Source organism: Salvia hispanica, chromosome 3 (assembly GCF_029641045.1).
Source record: "Salvia hispanica isolate PSC_SH4W2 chromosome 3, Shi_PSC_v1, whole genome shotgun sequence".
NCBI classification, from domain to species: Eukaryota; Viridiplantae; Streptophyta; class Magnoliopsida; order Lamiales; family Lamiaceae; genus Salvia; species Salvia hispanica.
The window spans coordinates 15,813,182-15,829,765 of record NC_142694.1 but is presented as its reverse complement, the minus strand read 5'-3'; the positions used below and the strand labels follow the sequence as shown (position 1 = coordinate 15,829,765).

The window sequence follows — 16,584 nt, the reverse complement described above, 5'->3', positions numbered from 1 at the left end:
TGTTGATCACAATCAATGTGTATGGATCGTGAAGAAAGATGGATTTTACTTTGGCAATCAATTTCCTCCTCAAAACATGAAGAAGGTACATCATTGGTAGTTTATTTAGTCCGTGGACGTTGACGATGAGGTCTTGCTCAAGTGACAACGTGGTCGAGCGTTCACCGTATGTCAGTGGTTCGATTTCCACCCATGTGTGATTGTCTCTTTATTTTATTTATCATATAATCATATGAGAAAAAAAAATGGTGATTGTCAATCTTAATTAGATACTCCTACATCATTTGTATTCCATTTGGTTTAGTTGTTATTATTTGTTCTTTATCCTATTTTAATTCTCAATTCCATTTTAATGGGCCGGTCTAGGCTTAATTAGAATTTACATTCGGGTTCTCTTGTCCAATCTAGCTGATCTATTTGGGCTTTAGGTTGTGGGAGTATGTAAATCTATTACTACAAAAGAATTGGAATAGTTAATGGCTTTGAATTTAAAATGTAATGTTGTAATCACAAAAGAAATTTTATGTATTATCACTATAGAAAGATCATTTGATTGTGACAAAAAATATTTAAGTTGATTTAATTAATATTGGGCATGATGATATTAACGCCGATGTTGGGCTTTTGCATAATGTATTACTTTGTTCACACTTAGCCCTATCCATTTATTTGTGAGAGAGTGACAACACGAGGAGACATAGGCAACAAAAAGAAGAAAAAACCTTCAAGTTTGAAATCTCTATAGACGGGTGAAACGGCGAGCCAACAACGACCTTCTATAACGTACTTTAATTTGTACTTTTTTTAATGACGTCACTTCGATAACTTACTTTAACTTGTTTCTTTCTAAACTCGGATGAGTGGTCATCGACTCTCACTGTGTTCAACCCATGAATTTCATTTTCTGAACTTGCAGTTGCCCCCGGCTATACATATGTTTTATTTATGAAGCAAAATTTGAGTTCATTTTCATAAAAACTAACATTAGATCACATCCATAACTAGTATAATATTCATTTTATGGTACTTAAAAAGAAAATGATGATAAAAGTATACAATAAACTATGAAATTGGAAATACTTTGTTCACTTTCCAATACTAAAATATGACTTACATCACCAAATAACAAAAATTATTTGTGGTTGGAGGGATACAAATCATGATTACCACCTTCTCCTTGAGTGACTCCTACTTGTTTTTTCTTGTTCCACTTTTCAATCTCCTTCTCCAATAGCCCTATTTCTTCACTATCTTCACCATCCCTTTTCCTAACAGATACAAATCTTCCCTTCCTTATTTTGAATGGCAAATCGAAGCACATTTTGATAGCAACAAATAATTTTATGCAGAGAGGTTGTCAATATTTATATACTTAGGAAAGAAGATCGATTAGTTTTTTTGGTGATAAAAACAAGGTTTGATAGTGGCATAATGTCATCATGCCATTTGGAGTCATTGGAAATTTTGTTATTGGAGTCAACTAGTACAACAATTTAAGTAACAACTATACACACCATTTGCCAATCACTTTTTTGAGTTCCTTTTTTATCTCCTATGTGAATCCAAAAATCGTTACTTTTGATGAACACTGTTTCAATACGCAGTAAGATTGTAAATCACAATAATATAAATAAATTATGGTCCCTCCATTCACAAGAAACAGTACGTCTTAAATAATTACTATGTAGACTCGAATTTAAAATTTATGGCTTAAAACATTAACCATTAACAAACAATATAGTCTTGCCTTGTGTATCAATAAGAAAATTAGAAACACCTATATTTTACTCCAGTTTTTAAGAGAAAAGAGAATAACAAATTAACGACAGTTTTTAAGAGAGAAGAGAATAACAAATTAACAATGGCCTATGGCCCGTTATGCGTCAGGCCCATACTAAGCCCGTATATCTACATTAGTGGAATTATTTGTATTATACGTGAGCACGATTTTTAGATTACAACAAACGATTTGCAATTGTCGATTTATAAATATAGGAAAATAGGAGTACTAAAGATGGGATGAATAGACATAATGAAATTTCGAATCATGAAATTCAATGTCAATACGACTAGTATTGTCCCCCTAAAAAGTTTTCTCAAAGAATCTTCATTAATAACAAAATATATGAGCCCAAGGATGGAGAGAGTAATTCATCAAAAAATTATTAATCGGTTGAGCGACGATCTCATGACAGAATAGTTATAAATTCTAAAAACGACTAACATTGAACTCAAACCTTCGGTATAGTAAAAAATTAATGAGTTGCCACGTTGCCCCCACGCGTCGTCCCTTCAGAAAGGGATGAGCTCCCCATCAAGGGACGCCCAGTGGGACGGGATAGCTGCAACATCATCCCTTAACCATCCCGTCCCAACTGGACAGGCCAGCCCTCCATCAAGACTTCAAGATCGCCGTTGTTGATGCTCTCTTATGACATTCATTACGGGATTAAGTGTTTTTTATATGTATAATAATTGTTGTGCATATATGGGTTTGTGCGCACAGAAGACCTTCTCTTAGATGATTCGGTACCGTATAAAATCATAAAAACTTAGTAAATCACACGATAAAACCTAAGAACTGGTTTTATTTTATTTTTTTGTTTTGAAGCAAACTTTTTTTGCCTCTCTTATATCTTACACTTCCGAAATTGAAGTGTTGTTTCGTATAGCAATGGTGAATGAGTTTGTGGTGCTGACATTGTTATACTATTGTTTAAAATTCTTGTTTAATTTGCATTTATTCTTTAACCCGCAATCTCATTTAATTATGAAATTGCGTGAGATAAAGGAGAAGTTGACGGTTATAGTACTGATTTGTTGCCCAAATTTTAAGCCAAAAAAATTCTACACGACAATGACCCAATAATTGCAATGATTTATAAGGTCTACACGCCAATCATATAAATCCCTATTTTATACGTTTGAAAGGTTATGCAAAATTGTTGATCCATGTGGGGTCGGGTGATCGACCAACGCCCCTCTAGCCCACGAAGACAGGAAAACTCTATTCGGTTATTGGAGTTGTCGGAGACCCAACAATTCGATAGCTGAGCTTCAATCCAAAAGGATTCACTTTCATTTTTCATCCATTATAAACAAATACTATGTGGAACATAATTTTAGAAAAAGAACACTAAAAATGCTGTGGCAAGTTCAATGCATATGGCACATTCCATCATCACCAATCTACATTTATTTTGTTCTTGTGCTTTTATAGGAAATTAGTTGACAATTTTGATGTTTGTACCAAAATTTCCTTTCCACTTGTGTTATAAGTTGCTCTACCCATTTATTTGTCTGTAGTGATTAAAACTCAAAGCATAAAGTCTCAATATAGATAAACAGTTTTCTCTTCCATAATTCAAAGCAAATACTGTAGTATTCATTTTATATAGTTATAATTCCTCACGTATATGCCATGGTTTCTTACTTCGACATAGTACAAATTTTCAAATTTGATTTTGTTGATACTTTTTCAGACATATCGCCGATACAAACAAGCTTTCAATTATTTTTTGGTTTTACAAGATACTTGAGCGTCCCTTCCACCTTAGAAAGAAGCATATGCGCGAACAGTAGTGGATGAAGCGAAAACGAGAATGTCGAAAACATAATTAGATTAGTTCACTCTCTACCCACAACCTTACACTTTTCTGCAACCATATATATATCTACTTAAACACAACGCACCATTAATACTAGAGAGCTAAGATTCCATCCATGCAAAATATACACCTAAACACAAAAACCACATACTACTATATTAGAAACTTAGATAGATCAACATTATATTTTTTTTTCAGGCCGCCGCCACAGTCTCCGCTTCCGCGGCAGCGGCAGCCTGCTCCGGGTGGTGGATTTCGCCACCCTTAGCCGCGGCACGCCTCTCTTTGCTTTCGTCTTGGTTCATTTGCTGCTCTCTACATTCCAAGCTACAGAATGCAGTGTCACCCCTATAATCATGGACCAATTAATTGAAATTGATGAATAAATAGTGAAGATTTATTAAGCTATGGAACCAATAATTGATGCATGTGAAACAGGGGATTCTCATCATAGTTCCTATTTGAATTAATATTGATGACCAAAATTAGAATAATGCGCTACATCTATACTACCTCCGTCAACCAAAAATTAGTCTCTATAGCTTGTATTTATATCACATGATACATTCTTCTATTATTCAACCAACATAATTTATGAGACCATTATGATGCTCCAAAGAGATAGATCTTATCTAAGATTACTCAATAATTCACAAGAACATATCATTCACATAATCAAGACAAAATTTCCATATAAAGAGAGTTTATAATTTATAAACATTACTAATATTACTAACAATTGACAGCAATATCGATCATAAAAAAACGTATGGATAGAATTAAATTAGAGAATTAGCTCAAATTTGATAAAAAATTAAACAAATAATTAATTTCAGGAGTATTTTTTTATTAAATACTTTTCATTTTTTTATTAAACAGTTAAACTAGTGTTGAAAAAATTTAAAAAGTAAGTTACGAGGCAATTTCCGCTATTTCCGGTGATTTTTTACGACGACGGCGGCGGAATGGTGGTGGTGGAGTAGTGGAAAAGGAGAGAAGACGGAGGAATTACCTATACATATAGATATCACGACCAGGCGCCAAACTGCGGTTGCAGAGGCCGCAGCTCCTGAGAAAATCCGCGGTCTCCTCACTCAAACCGCCGGAAAAAGTCCGCCTGACGTGTCGCGGCGACAGCATGTGATAGAATTCGCCGGCGATCGGAGGAGGAGGCGGCGCATCGGTGGTAGCGACGTCGACGGTGAATCGAGACATGCTGCTGGTTCTGGCGAAAGTAGGGCGGCTGCGCTTCCCCAACATCAATTTTCGATCGGAATTCTATCACACTTTATGCGTGCGTTTGTGTGTATGTGTGTGGGGGGGGGGAGTTTTTGGGGGGCGAGATAAAGAGATGGTTGGAGTGAATCGTGGCCGTTGGATGAGATGCACACTTTTCTAGATGTCCACGTCAGCATCAGTTTCTATTTTTTTAATCGGTTTTATTGTCCTTTGTTTTTTTCTTTTTTAATTGCGCTCATTGGTTATTGAACGAAACGTATATTTGCAAACATTTTTTTAGTTTGAAAATATAATTTTCATTTTGAAGGCGATTGATTTGATTAATCTTGGTTTTGTCAAACTTCATTATATTTACTTTGCTTATGAATTTGATAGTAATGGTGTTTTTATGCTTGTTATTTTTGTGTTATGAATTATTCATGTTAATTTTATCTCGTTATTAGGAATGAGAGTATTTGTCGAGTCAAATTAAGTCATACAAGATATGTTAAATTCATAAATATTTAGGAATCTTTTATAATTTTTCAAAATCTCTCCAATTCTGAGAATATTGAATTTAGATCTTGGTCGATTTATTGAATCTGATAATGCAATGGTAAATAATTCATGAAAGACGGTTCTAATTTTCTCTTAACAACATTGTTAATATTTACTATTTGTTTTATTCGCCAATATTAAGGTGAATCTTAAATGGTTGAAGTTCAGATATATTTTCGAGTAAGTGAATCTTAGAGGGTTGTAGCTTAGATATATTTTCGAGTACATTATATTTTTCTACAGTTCGTACATAGTACTCCTATTTGACGATTGAAATTTAGATATATTTTTAAGTGAATTATTTTTCAACAATCCACAAACATACAATTGGGTGAATAAAAAGCTCACATGATAATATGTAAGTAAATTTTACCTATTGTTCATTTTTGATCGAAGCATTGAACTTCACTCTCTCTCCTTTCAACTTTTGACTGGTCATCTCAATAATTTTGAGCTAAATTCTTTCTTTTAAACACCTTGTGATACAGTTTAGTTGACTGTTGTCTTTTTGTTCTAGCTTTCACTAGTAAGGTCGGCAATCGGCATTGGTAATCGTTATACAATTGACTATACATAAATAGAACCGACTTATGTACTTTTACAGACACATATTTATGGTATATTTTTGGTAGCACCAATAATTGACAAAATTTAAATCACACTAATATTTTGAGAGTTCGGTTTTCAGAATTGGGGGAAAAAATTATTCAGTCCATTGCCAAATAGAAAAAGATTGAATTTTAGTGATAAAAATAGATTAAACGTATAAAAATAATGTAATTTTAGTATGGTGGAATATGGCAATGTGGTCTTAATTGTAGAGGAATTCTTTAATGGGTTTTGATTAAAAATACCTTGATTCATTTTTAAGAAACTATGTAAAATAAGTTGTTTTTTTAAAAGAAACTATGTTTATTAGACTAGAAATAGTATTTTGCTTTTACTCACAGGATAAATAGTGTATATTATAAAAAAATTAGGAAAAAAATGGCAAGACGTCTGACTCGTTTTCCCTTCAGCCAGGCATCTTGTACGTCCCACCACCCATGTAATGCATTCCTCCCCCAACCGATCCCGGACAGGCCCTCATGTTTTTGTGGACGGCCTAACTTTTTTTGCCATCAATATTTCCATCACGAAATAGCATTTGTTTTAGTGTGTCCTACTTTGTCAAAAAGGCATGTGTGGTAAAATTCTTACTATTATTGATAAATGACTCTTGATGCATCTTATTCACATTGAATTTTAATTTAATATTTTTATAAAAATGGTATTTGAATTTCACCAATTTTTTTTAAGGGAAATTGGTCTCTAATATCATGAGCTTTGCTCAAATTTTGATTTTTCCCATGAACTTTTAAATTAGTACCATAAATCATGAACTTTCAGATTGGTTCGTTATTTCCCCAATAATCCAAGAATTTTTGAAGAAATTACCTAAAATGTGTTCCTAGCATTTGTGAAAGAGAGAAACAAGGTTTTGGGTTTTAATTTTTGTGGCGTAGCGTCACAAGTGTGCGTTTCTAATTGAATTCTTTGTGTTTTAATTAAATTTATTTTGTTTTCTCTGTTTTTAGAGTTTTATTTTGTTAAATAAAAGCAGTATTGTGTTTAATATTCCAAATAGATATGTCAACATGACATGTCACTTATAAGAATTCTGCTAAAATAGGATTTAAAATGCCATATAAGCTAGCCGGATTTTACTCTTGATCCGCCATGGGAAATACCAAACCAATTTGAAAGTTCATGATTTATGGTACTAATTTGAAAGTTCATGGGAAAAATCAAAATCTGAGCAAAGTGCATGTTATTAGAGACCAATTTCCCTTTTTTTAAAAAAATTATATTTCTTAAAATTCATGCTAAATGCAAATAAGACTTAGATGTGACTTGTTTTTTATTTATTTTAATCGGAATTTCCAATTCGAACTCAAACATGGATTCTTTTCTCTCTTTTTTTTTTACAAATCTTAGAATCCAGATTTTTGTGTCATAAAAAAATAATCGGAAAAAAAGATCTTTTTATTGAACGTTTGACTATTTTAAGTAGATTCCCATAGCCATTTTGACTCCAACTCCATCCTTCCGGGGTGCATTATTCGGGAAACCTCATTTCATTTAAATTATTTCGGTGTATTCTTTTCAATCTACTTTTTCTTATATAAAGACAATTCCTATTTGATATAAGCTATTTGGGTCGGTATTAATTTACTAATGAAAAATGAGTCACTCTATTAATGTGTTCTGAATCCCAAATAATATGTGTACTTCATATGTTTCCAAATACTCCTACTAAAACTTTAAATTAAATATACTCCTATATAAGTGGATTCATAAATTAAAAATTCTTGTATTTGTAGAATTGATAGTGGCATGACCAATCTTTCTTTATTAGGTGTGTAGAGATACAGAAATGACGCAGGCGGTAGCCCACCCAGGGTTGCAGACTCAGTGAGCTGTCAATCTTCTATATCTCTTTTATTTTTCCCAAAATAAATTTCCAAAGTTTGAGGGAGAGCCAACCAAAGTCACTTTTTTTATCTTATTAATTTTTCTATTTGACGACTATTATACACTTGGTTCAAACTCATTGACCCGGTTATTCTGGTAACCGATGAATTAATTATACCCTCTTCTTTTTTACCCCTAATTTTACAACATCAAGTTCACAATTTTTTTTATATAAAAAGTTTACTTTAAAAATATAAATATTCAAATTACCAAATATAGAGAGTAAAGTTTAACAAAATAGCCGATAGCATCTCGACAAAGCGAAAACAGAAAAAAAAAAAAACATGAAAACAATAAATACAATACTCGTAGACAATCGTCTACGAACACAGAGATAGGATGCGCGTCCTCTAGGTTTGAAGACACGATATTAAATCCCAAAATTTTAAATTTTCTCAATTTTTAAATCCAAAAGATGCTTTTAGGATGTTCAAAATGATACAATATTGTTTAATTAGAACAATTTTTTTCAATTTTTTTCTTTTCTTAATTTTAACCACACAAATTGTATCGAGTATCATTAAATACGTTTGTATGAGTATGAAACAATTGAAAAAATTTTAAAATTTGTAATAATGTTCCATTTTCAAACATGTTGAGATTAACTAGAATTTGGACGAAATTCATGATTTAAATGGTTATTATCCTAATTCAATTTCTTACTTTGATCATCTAAGGGCGTAAATAGCATTGCCAATTTGTTTATTCATTTGAAATTATATGTATTTCATTAGGAAATTATGTACCTACATATATAGAAGCTATCTCCTTCAATTATTCGTTCCACTTTATTAGATTGATATGTTTTGAGTGTATGGGACACATTCAAAACTTACTAGAAAAGTTTTAACACAATCAATGAATTTGAACAGCTTCTTAAGTACTCTATATTTAATTAATAGATTGAAATTCAAGCCACTTAATGACTCAAAAGAACACCATAAAAATATTATTCACCATTCTCTTAAAAAAATAAACGTGACGCAATCATATACCACCATACCATAAATCCTGTATATTATAATGATATGACATAACGATCAATCTTCTTTTAATACGGTCCACTTCTCTAAGTAGAGTTTTTGACAAAAAAAAAATTAAGTATGTGTATGATATTTTCACCTTTTTTTTATTCTAATGTTCAAGAAAGTGACCCATTTATTAGAAAATTGTGTCACGTACTAGACCGGTCACCTTGTTAGGCTATGCTAAAGTCTTATAAAAATCATTTTCAACATAATTATGTGACAAAATGTGTCTATTATTGGGGTCGGGAATTATAGTGCAACTTGACATAATGTGACAAGGATGTAAAACAACATAAAAGATAAATAATTAACTAGTGAATTTTCTATGGGATTAATTAACATTAACCCAACAAATTGATTATGGGATTAGTGTTGTCATTGGAGGGAGGGACCCTTCTAACACCACCAACAACTCATGTACTCGAAAAGTGGGTGTTAAAAGCATCACCATTCCTTAAATTAGTTAGCCAATTGCTTAGAATTTTGTGTTATGATACTTTAATCTTGTTTTTTTTTTTTTTCTGATATAAACCACAAAATATAGTGTGTACACAAAACTTTCGTATTATTTTCATTTTGTTACAGTAAAAGTAACATGGGGTTATAATTATATTACTCTCTCCATCCCTTATTAAATGTCTCATATTTTCATTTTGAGATATCAGCCATTAAATATTTAATTTTATTTTTAATAAATAAATCCACATGCTAATATTTCATATGATTTCATTTACTACTACATATTTTAGTACTATAACATTAATATATAAATAAGATCCACGTTTTATTAAGTTTTCAACTTACTTGAACATGATCATGCAAGAAAGATGTGTTCGTACATTTGTGAAATGGTTTATAAGTTTGTGTATTTTTGTAACAATTCAAAATGAGCTATATTACTTAAAAATAAATCAAAAGACACACAGACACAGAACAACTCAACCCATACTCGAAAAAGAAAATCTACTAAACAAGGGTCAAAAAGAGAAATATAAACAAGAGAAGGGAAACATCCGATAACAACAATGATGAATCGACAATCCACAGTAAACCGAAAACTCACGAGAAACCGACACTCTATACACTCCTAGCTCATCTAGCATCATTTGTAGAAAACTAGCAAGTTGGCCACACTGATAAGTACTCCACTTAATGATACCTTATGCCTATGAGCTATGGGGAAACCCCTCACACCTTCTCCACCAAAGTAGTCTTCGCTCATGTGCCAAATCATTAAGTTGATGTAATTAACAATAATTTGAGCCTCCAACATTAAAATTTTACTTTGTAAATTTCTCTCCACCTCGATCTTTTTTACTTTGTAAATTTGCATCAAACTCATATTGTACACTACCAAGATTATTGGAAGTGGATGAATGATGTGATAATACACATTTTTCATAATTAGTAGACGAAGGGACTAAATAAAATAATTGAACACATTAAAATGTTACAACAAGTGAATGTATTTATTGATGCCCTAAACATTACACAACATAAGAATATAGGAGCATATTTTTTTAGAAGAATATTTCTTTAGGTTCTTTTCTTAGTTTATTGTTCGGGAACAAAATTACTACTAGTATTTACGTGTATATAACAATCAAGGACTATAATCTATGACTATTTATTTCACTCATACTATAACTAGCTAGGGTGAAATAATAGTTAAATATAGAGTATCATACGTACCCAACAATGAGATTCCAATCAATTCGAAAAGAATAATTGATGTTTCCTAACAACTAAGCTTATTGTCACTATATTCTTGGCTATGTTTGTCCGTTCGATTGCTTTTTATCTATAAAAGATTTCTTAGGAATATTATGTAGATCGTATCTATCTAGCCTTAGGGTTAGTGGTGCCAATTTACTTTTTATATCAAGCATTTTATATTGATAAAATTTGAAATTATAATTTGTATTCATATTTTATACAATTTGATTATGTGAAAATTGTTATGAAAAGCTATAACACATTATTATGTAATTGGCACACTTAATTTATAACACTGCAATAAACTTACTATCTTTTATAGGACACAAAAATAGAGATACAATTATTTGAGTTTGAAAATTTAAAAAAATAACAACAATTTAAAACGCAAAAGAAAGCGTTACCATAGACAAATTAATATAATATTTTGCTTTTTTAGGACGCTTCCATTTGCGCCATCTGCATTTAGTCGGGACACCACCAATAAGCATGTCTTTTGAATCGTTGGTGGTATATTTAGAAACATAAATTAACGTCCTTAATTGAATTTAAAATGTCATTAATCTCTTTTTTTTGTAATATATTAAATATTTAGTATTCAAAATCTGAATGATTTTATGCTATTGAGTATCATCTGGATGACACGTTTTAAAGTAAAAAGAAATAAATTAGTGCTACTCTTACAACATTCTTCAACAACAATTTTATAATTGATCGCAATTTTAGAAATTTAGATTTAAATGTGTAATCGAGAGAAGAAATTGATTCATTAATATTATTGGGCTATCCACCCATGCCCATCTGTATGTAATTGGGCTTTCTTAAACACTTTACATAAGCCCAATACCCAATTTTCAGGATGAGTGGACATATAGCCCACGATTTGCTCATTATAGTTTTAAAAAATTAAAATTATTCAACAATTTACTATCTTATCATGGTTATAGTCAGTCGAATTTCTAATAAATATTACTCCTACTATATTAGCATACCTTCTGCCAAGATTAATGACTTCTAAAATATTAAAATAATCATCAATATTTACAGAATTGATTTTCGAAGATGGAAAGGTTAAATTATTAAGAAAATTAAACTTGATATTTCGGGCAGTTCCTAACCCTCGTCTGTTTCCAGCCCAATAGTTATAACACAACAATTAGTAAAAAATATTAAAAATGATTAAAAGTAAATTGTTAGTCAGAAAATATAGTAAGCTTATAGAAAAATTGATACTCCCTCCCTCCGTCCCACAATAAGAGTCACCTAGAGATAGCGAAACACCAGTTTGGTCGGGCCTTTTCTCATAATCAAGGCTGGCTTCTCCGGATCAAAATCTCACCGGAACCATCTGGGCCAGGCCCTCTGTACTTTTTGTCACTTTAGCACGGCTCATCAGTCATAAAATCTTCCCAACCTAAAATACCTCGGCCCAACCCGAATGGTTTTTGCCAACTCTGATTACATTCAAGTAAATGATATGTAATTAAATTTATTATTGATTGGTTATGAATGGCTTCATGGACGGACACAGAAATAAATATTAATAGGGGCTATAATTTATAAAATTTTATGTTAAAATATTTTTTAGGTGATTTAGATTATTTATAGGGGCTTTTACACATAATTTAAATTAAATTTGAATAATTTTAACAAAATTTAATAGAAAAAAGTTGAAAAAATAATTTTAATGAGGGCTTAAGCCCCTCCCTACTACTACCTGGGTCCGCCCATGAATTGCTTATACGGGTTGTGTTAAAATGACAACACCTCTTAAAATAACATCATACCACTATTCCTATCCAATCATTTGTACATGTGGATGAATAATCAGCTGTCATGTGGCAATCATAAAAAATGCTCATGGGTAAATTTTCTCGGCCAGCAATATCCAATACACTAGACAGCAATTTATTACAATTTTTTCTCAGCCAATTGTTGTTTAGCGTTTATACTATTGTTGGATATGTGGTGTCACAGTGTCACTTTAAGAGGTGTTGTCATTTTAACACAAATCTGGCTTATGCTATATAAAGTAAATATTAGTAGTACATTTTAAATGAATATTAAGCTCTATTTCGACAATCTTAAAAGTATGCTTAAAGTTGCAATTTTTTTAATATTGAAGTCGCTGTTTATTGCGTCCAAAACCAAAAATTCTGCATACGATATTATGACCCCTGTTTGAAGTTAAATTTTAAAAAAAAAATCTAAAAGAACACAAGATTCGTGACAAGCAGAATCTAATTTAATAGGCCTGCGTTAATTGGGCCTCTCAGCCCAATACTGCAGTAGATTCAGTAATTCACACCTTGACAGAAATTGTACAGAGAATCCAATAGGGTAAAGCAGAAAGAGAGAGAATATTTGTACAAGTAATTAATATTTTGACCTAAAAGTCACAAATTTGTATAATTAGTTTCTCCAATCACAAATCATAAGTGGGATTAATGAAACGAACGTCAATGAATTTAATCATTACAAGTCGATTTAGTAAAAGTAAAAGTAAAAGCATACACAAATGATTAGGCATTTGGTGCAAATATGGAATCCAAAGCCAAATAATGGATAATAGATAATGATTTAAAGATTTCATTATGTTCCCAAATTTACTCCATTCATTTCAAAAACAAAAGGACGATACTATTGTAAACAAAGGGAAACAAGAAAAAGTAAATATGTGGGGGACTACCTATTAATCATATGTCAGTAATTTCAGTAAACAAATTCAGACTTTTGAATATAGAATTTCAGAAGTGATGTGTGATTTTGCATCGTTTAGGTGAACGTTGACATTTTATATATTATTTGTTTTACTAAATTTATGTTACTGGGTCTGAATTGTCACGTATCAACTGCATTAACAATAAATATCAAAAAATTAGTACTACTACCTCATTTGATAGATTATTAATCTTTGAAGAAAAGTTGTTCTATTTGGTTAACAAGAGCATCCTCAGTACATGCGGATATCCCATAGGCCATAGCCTTTCCGACGGATTTTCCAAAAACACCTCCTGCCACGTCATTAAAGATATCCCATAGCCTTCCCAGCACTGCCACGTTATACGGACTTCCCACTGCACAGTGGCGGACATCCCATAGCCTTCCCGCACGAACTTCTCGCAATAAAAAAATTTCACAAATTCACCAAATTTAACAATTAGCGGAATTATAAACAATGTACGGTATTTAACAATTGGACCTCTTGGGACCTGCTGGAACCTCTCCTAGCCTGCCGTATCGCGGCCTTTTGCCCAATCGGGCGACGGAGGCGGGAAGACGACTGAGGTGTCGGGATCTCTGCCTCGGCCTCGTGTAGTTCGTGGGAACTGGCACTGCTGCTGTACTCGCCAGAGCCGTTGATCTTCGTTCGCTTCGGCCACCCAGCTTCAACACCTGCCATAAACTTGGGGGAATTCTCCACCTCAAGATAAACCTCCCAATATTTGAACTCCCCGAACCCCTTCTCACTGTCGGGAAACTGCTGGTGAGACAGAAGCTTCACATCTTCGGAGGTCATGCCGCTGGTTGCCAACCGGAGGTTCTTTTGGTAGAGGGCGGCAAATCGGCTGAGTTGCTTCCTCAGCCGCTCCCACTAATTCCGGCATTGCTCTACATCGTGAGCCTTCCCACCGGCCGGTTTCCAGTCGATGTAGTTTTGGCTAATGCGGTACCACATTCTGTCGATGACCTGGTTGGACGAGACGTATGGATCCTCGACTATACTGATCCATGCCTCTGGAAGCGCGACACACTCCTGAATGCTCCAGACTGTCCTCTTTCTCTTGCCGCCTCTCTCCTCCCCCGCCCCATCATCGGTCGCTGCACGCGAGCTAGTGGCCTTGCTCTTCCCCGCCCTTTGCGTCCTCAACGGTGGCGCTGCTGGCTGCGTTGCTGGCGACATCCGCGGAGCTATCCCCAACTCCTCATAAGAGAACATCTCGATGCCAGCGAACTGAGTCTCCAGTGTAGTACGCTGAGGAGAATCACTATAAAATAAATTCATATAGGGGCGATAGACATTGTCCTCATGTGGTTGGGGGACACCCTGCCTGCTCCCTCCCGCAACGGCAGTGGATCTCTGTTGCAACAGCGGCATCATCATGCCCAGTTGCATTTGGGGTACCATCCCCGACATTTGTTGCATTTGGGGCATCGACCCCGGCATTGCGGCAGGCATCGCCGGCATCTGTTGGATCCCCGGCATCTGTTGCATCTAGGGCATCATCATCCCGGGCATATTGTAGTAGCCGGGCATCATCCCGGGCATATTGTAGTAGTCGGGCATCATCCCCGGTATTTGGGGTTGTTGCATCATTCCGGGCATCATCCCGGATATCCTTGCACTTCCGCCGGCATTTTCCCCAACTTGAGAGGGAATATTCGGCGAGGGAATATTCATCGTCTGTGACTCGCTCGTGGCGGGGGAATCACTATCGTAATGCGACATTTTTCGGATGAAGAAATGAATGTAGAGAGAGAGAAACTTGTTAAAACAAGTGGTGCAAGTGAAATGAAGTTCAACGAGCCGTATATAGATTTTGAAAAAAAATAGAATTATCGAACGTCCGTCCGCATGCCACAGCGGTCGTCCCGCCGCCGTCGCGAGATACCCGCGGAACTCCTGTGTCCGCACGGAACATTCTCTTCCTCGCACAATGGCGGACGTCGGGGACGGCGGTCCGACCTCCGGCGGAAGTCCGGCTTTGATGATGCTCTAACAATGATATCAAGGTTAACTAATCACTTGTTACACATGTGTTGAATGGGTTCTTGTTTGATATATAACCATTACATTTAATTTAATTAGTGAAAATTAAAGTTGGAAAATTTTCATTTGGTCGATTACAATTAAATTATTTTTAATTTCGAAGATTAGAGAAGAACCCGATACATTCTGAAAATTAAGTTGAATTCGACTGATTATTTATTTATTTATCTATTCGAGATGCATTCTGCCCATGATGTCTAAAACTAGCTATTTCCTCACAATAATTTATACTCCACTATTTTCTTTAACCAACAAAATTGGGCATAGGAGCCACACATTAATGTCCCAACCTAAAAGCTTTTATTAACTCTTAAAATTAAAACCGAAACTTAGAAAAAAAAAGGGGTCAATACCTAATGTTGTTTAGAATTTATTCTTCTTCATTTCTCATAAAAAATTTCTTAATTTAAAGAATATTAATTTAATATTTAATTTTCTGGTTACATCAATGCTGTGTAATCAAATATTTATGTGTTTTAATTACTATAAGAATATATATCCAATTAATCATTTAGTCATCTTATTAATTTTACTTGTATATAACAAATATTTTAAATAGGAGATTTAGAATAGGTAATTGATTTCTTAAAATCACGACCTTAAACATAGAATTAATAAAAAATTAAGAAAGTGCCCGCAAGGGCGTAATACAGTTGGCAATGGAGGGGCAGATATTGCTGCAATGAGTCTGAGTTCAAATCTCACTTAGGCACAAGTGTGAGGCCTTGGAAGATGGGCTTCTAGCAGCCAGTGGGTTAAAACCTCCCCCTTAACGGGCTACTGCGTACCTTGATTTAACCCCCTCACATGATATCAGGCCGGAGTATGGGGGTCGCCAAGGTGAGAGAATCGCCTTTTTGCGCAATAAATAAATAAGAAAGCCTGTATGGCCAGCGCAGTTGGCAACGAAGGGATGGATCTTGTTGCAATGAGCTGAGTTTGAATCCTATTACTGTCGTATAGTTGCTTCCATTTCTCAGGCAGGCCTTGAGAGATGGGCTTCTGGCAGCCAGTGAATTAAGGTCTCCTCTTAATGGGATAACTGCGTACCCTGATTGGACTCCCACACAAAATATCGGGCCGGAGTGTGGGGGCCGCCAAGAATAGCCTCTTCGGCTTCAATAAATAAAAAAGAAAGGAAATAAAGTCGCAACAGCAACTTATGGGTAGG

At 34.1% G+C, this 16,584-nt stretch overlaps 1 protein-coding gene across 1 annotated transcript; it reads right to left on the bottom strand.

The window, feature by feature from the left end:
• Window positions 1-3,603: 3,603 nt before the first annotated feature.
• LOC125215572 (FCS-Like Zinc finger 7-like) lies at window positions 3,604-4,935 on the bottom strand. Its single transcript, XM_048117027.2, has 2 exons — window positions 4,621-4,935; window positions 3,604-3,956 (listed from the first exon to the last, which is right to left on the bottom strand). The coding sequence occupies exons 1-2, from the start codon at window positions 4,866-4,868 to the stop codon at window positions 3,803-3,805; spliced, it is 402 nt and encodes a 133-aa protein (XP_047972984.1). The 5' UTR covers window positions 4,869-4,935; the 3' UTR covers window positions 3,604-3,802.
• Window positions 4,936-16,584: the final 11,649 nt, after the last annotated feature.

Coding starts and splice junctions, on each gene's coding strand:
- LOC125215572 (XM_048117027.2), bottom strand. CDS start 4,868: ATGTTGGGGAAGCGCAGCCGCCCTACTTTCGCCAGAACCAGCAGCATG. Junction 3,957..4,620: donor CGTGATATCTATATGTATAG/GTAATTCCTCCG, acceptor CCATGATTATAG/GGGTGACACTGCATTCTGTA.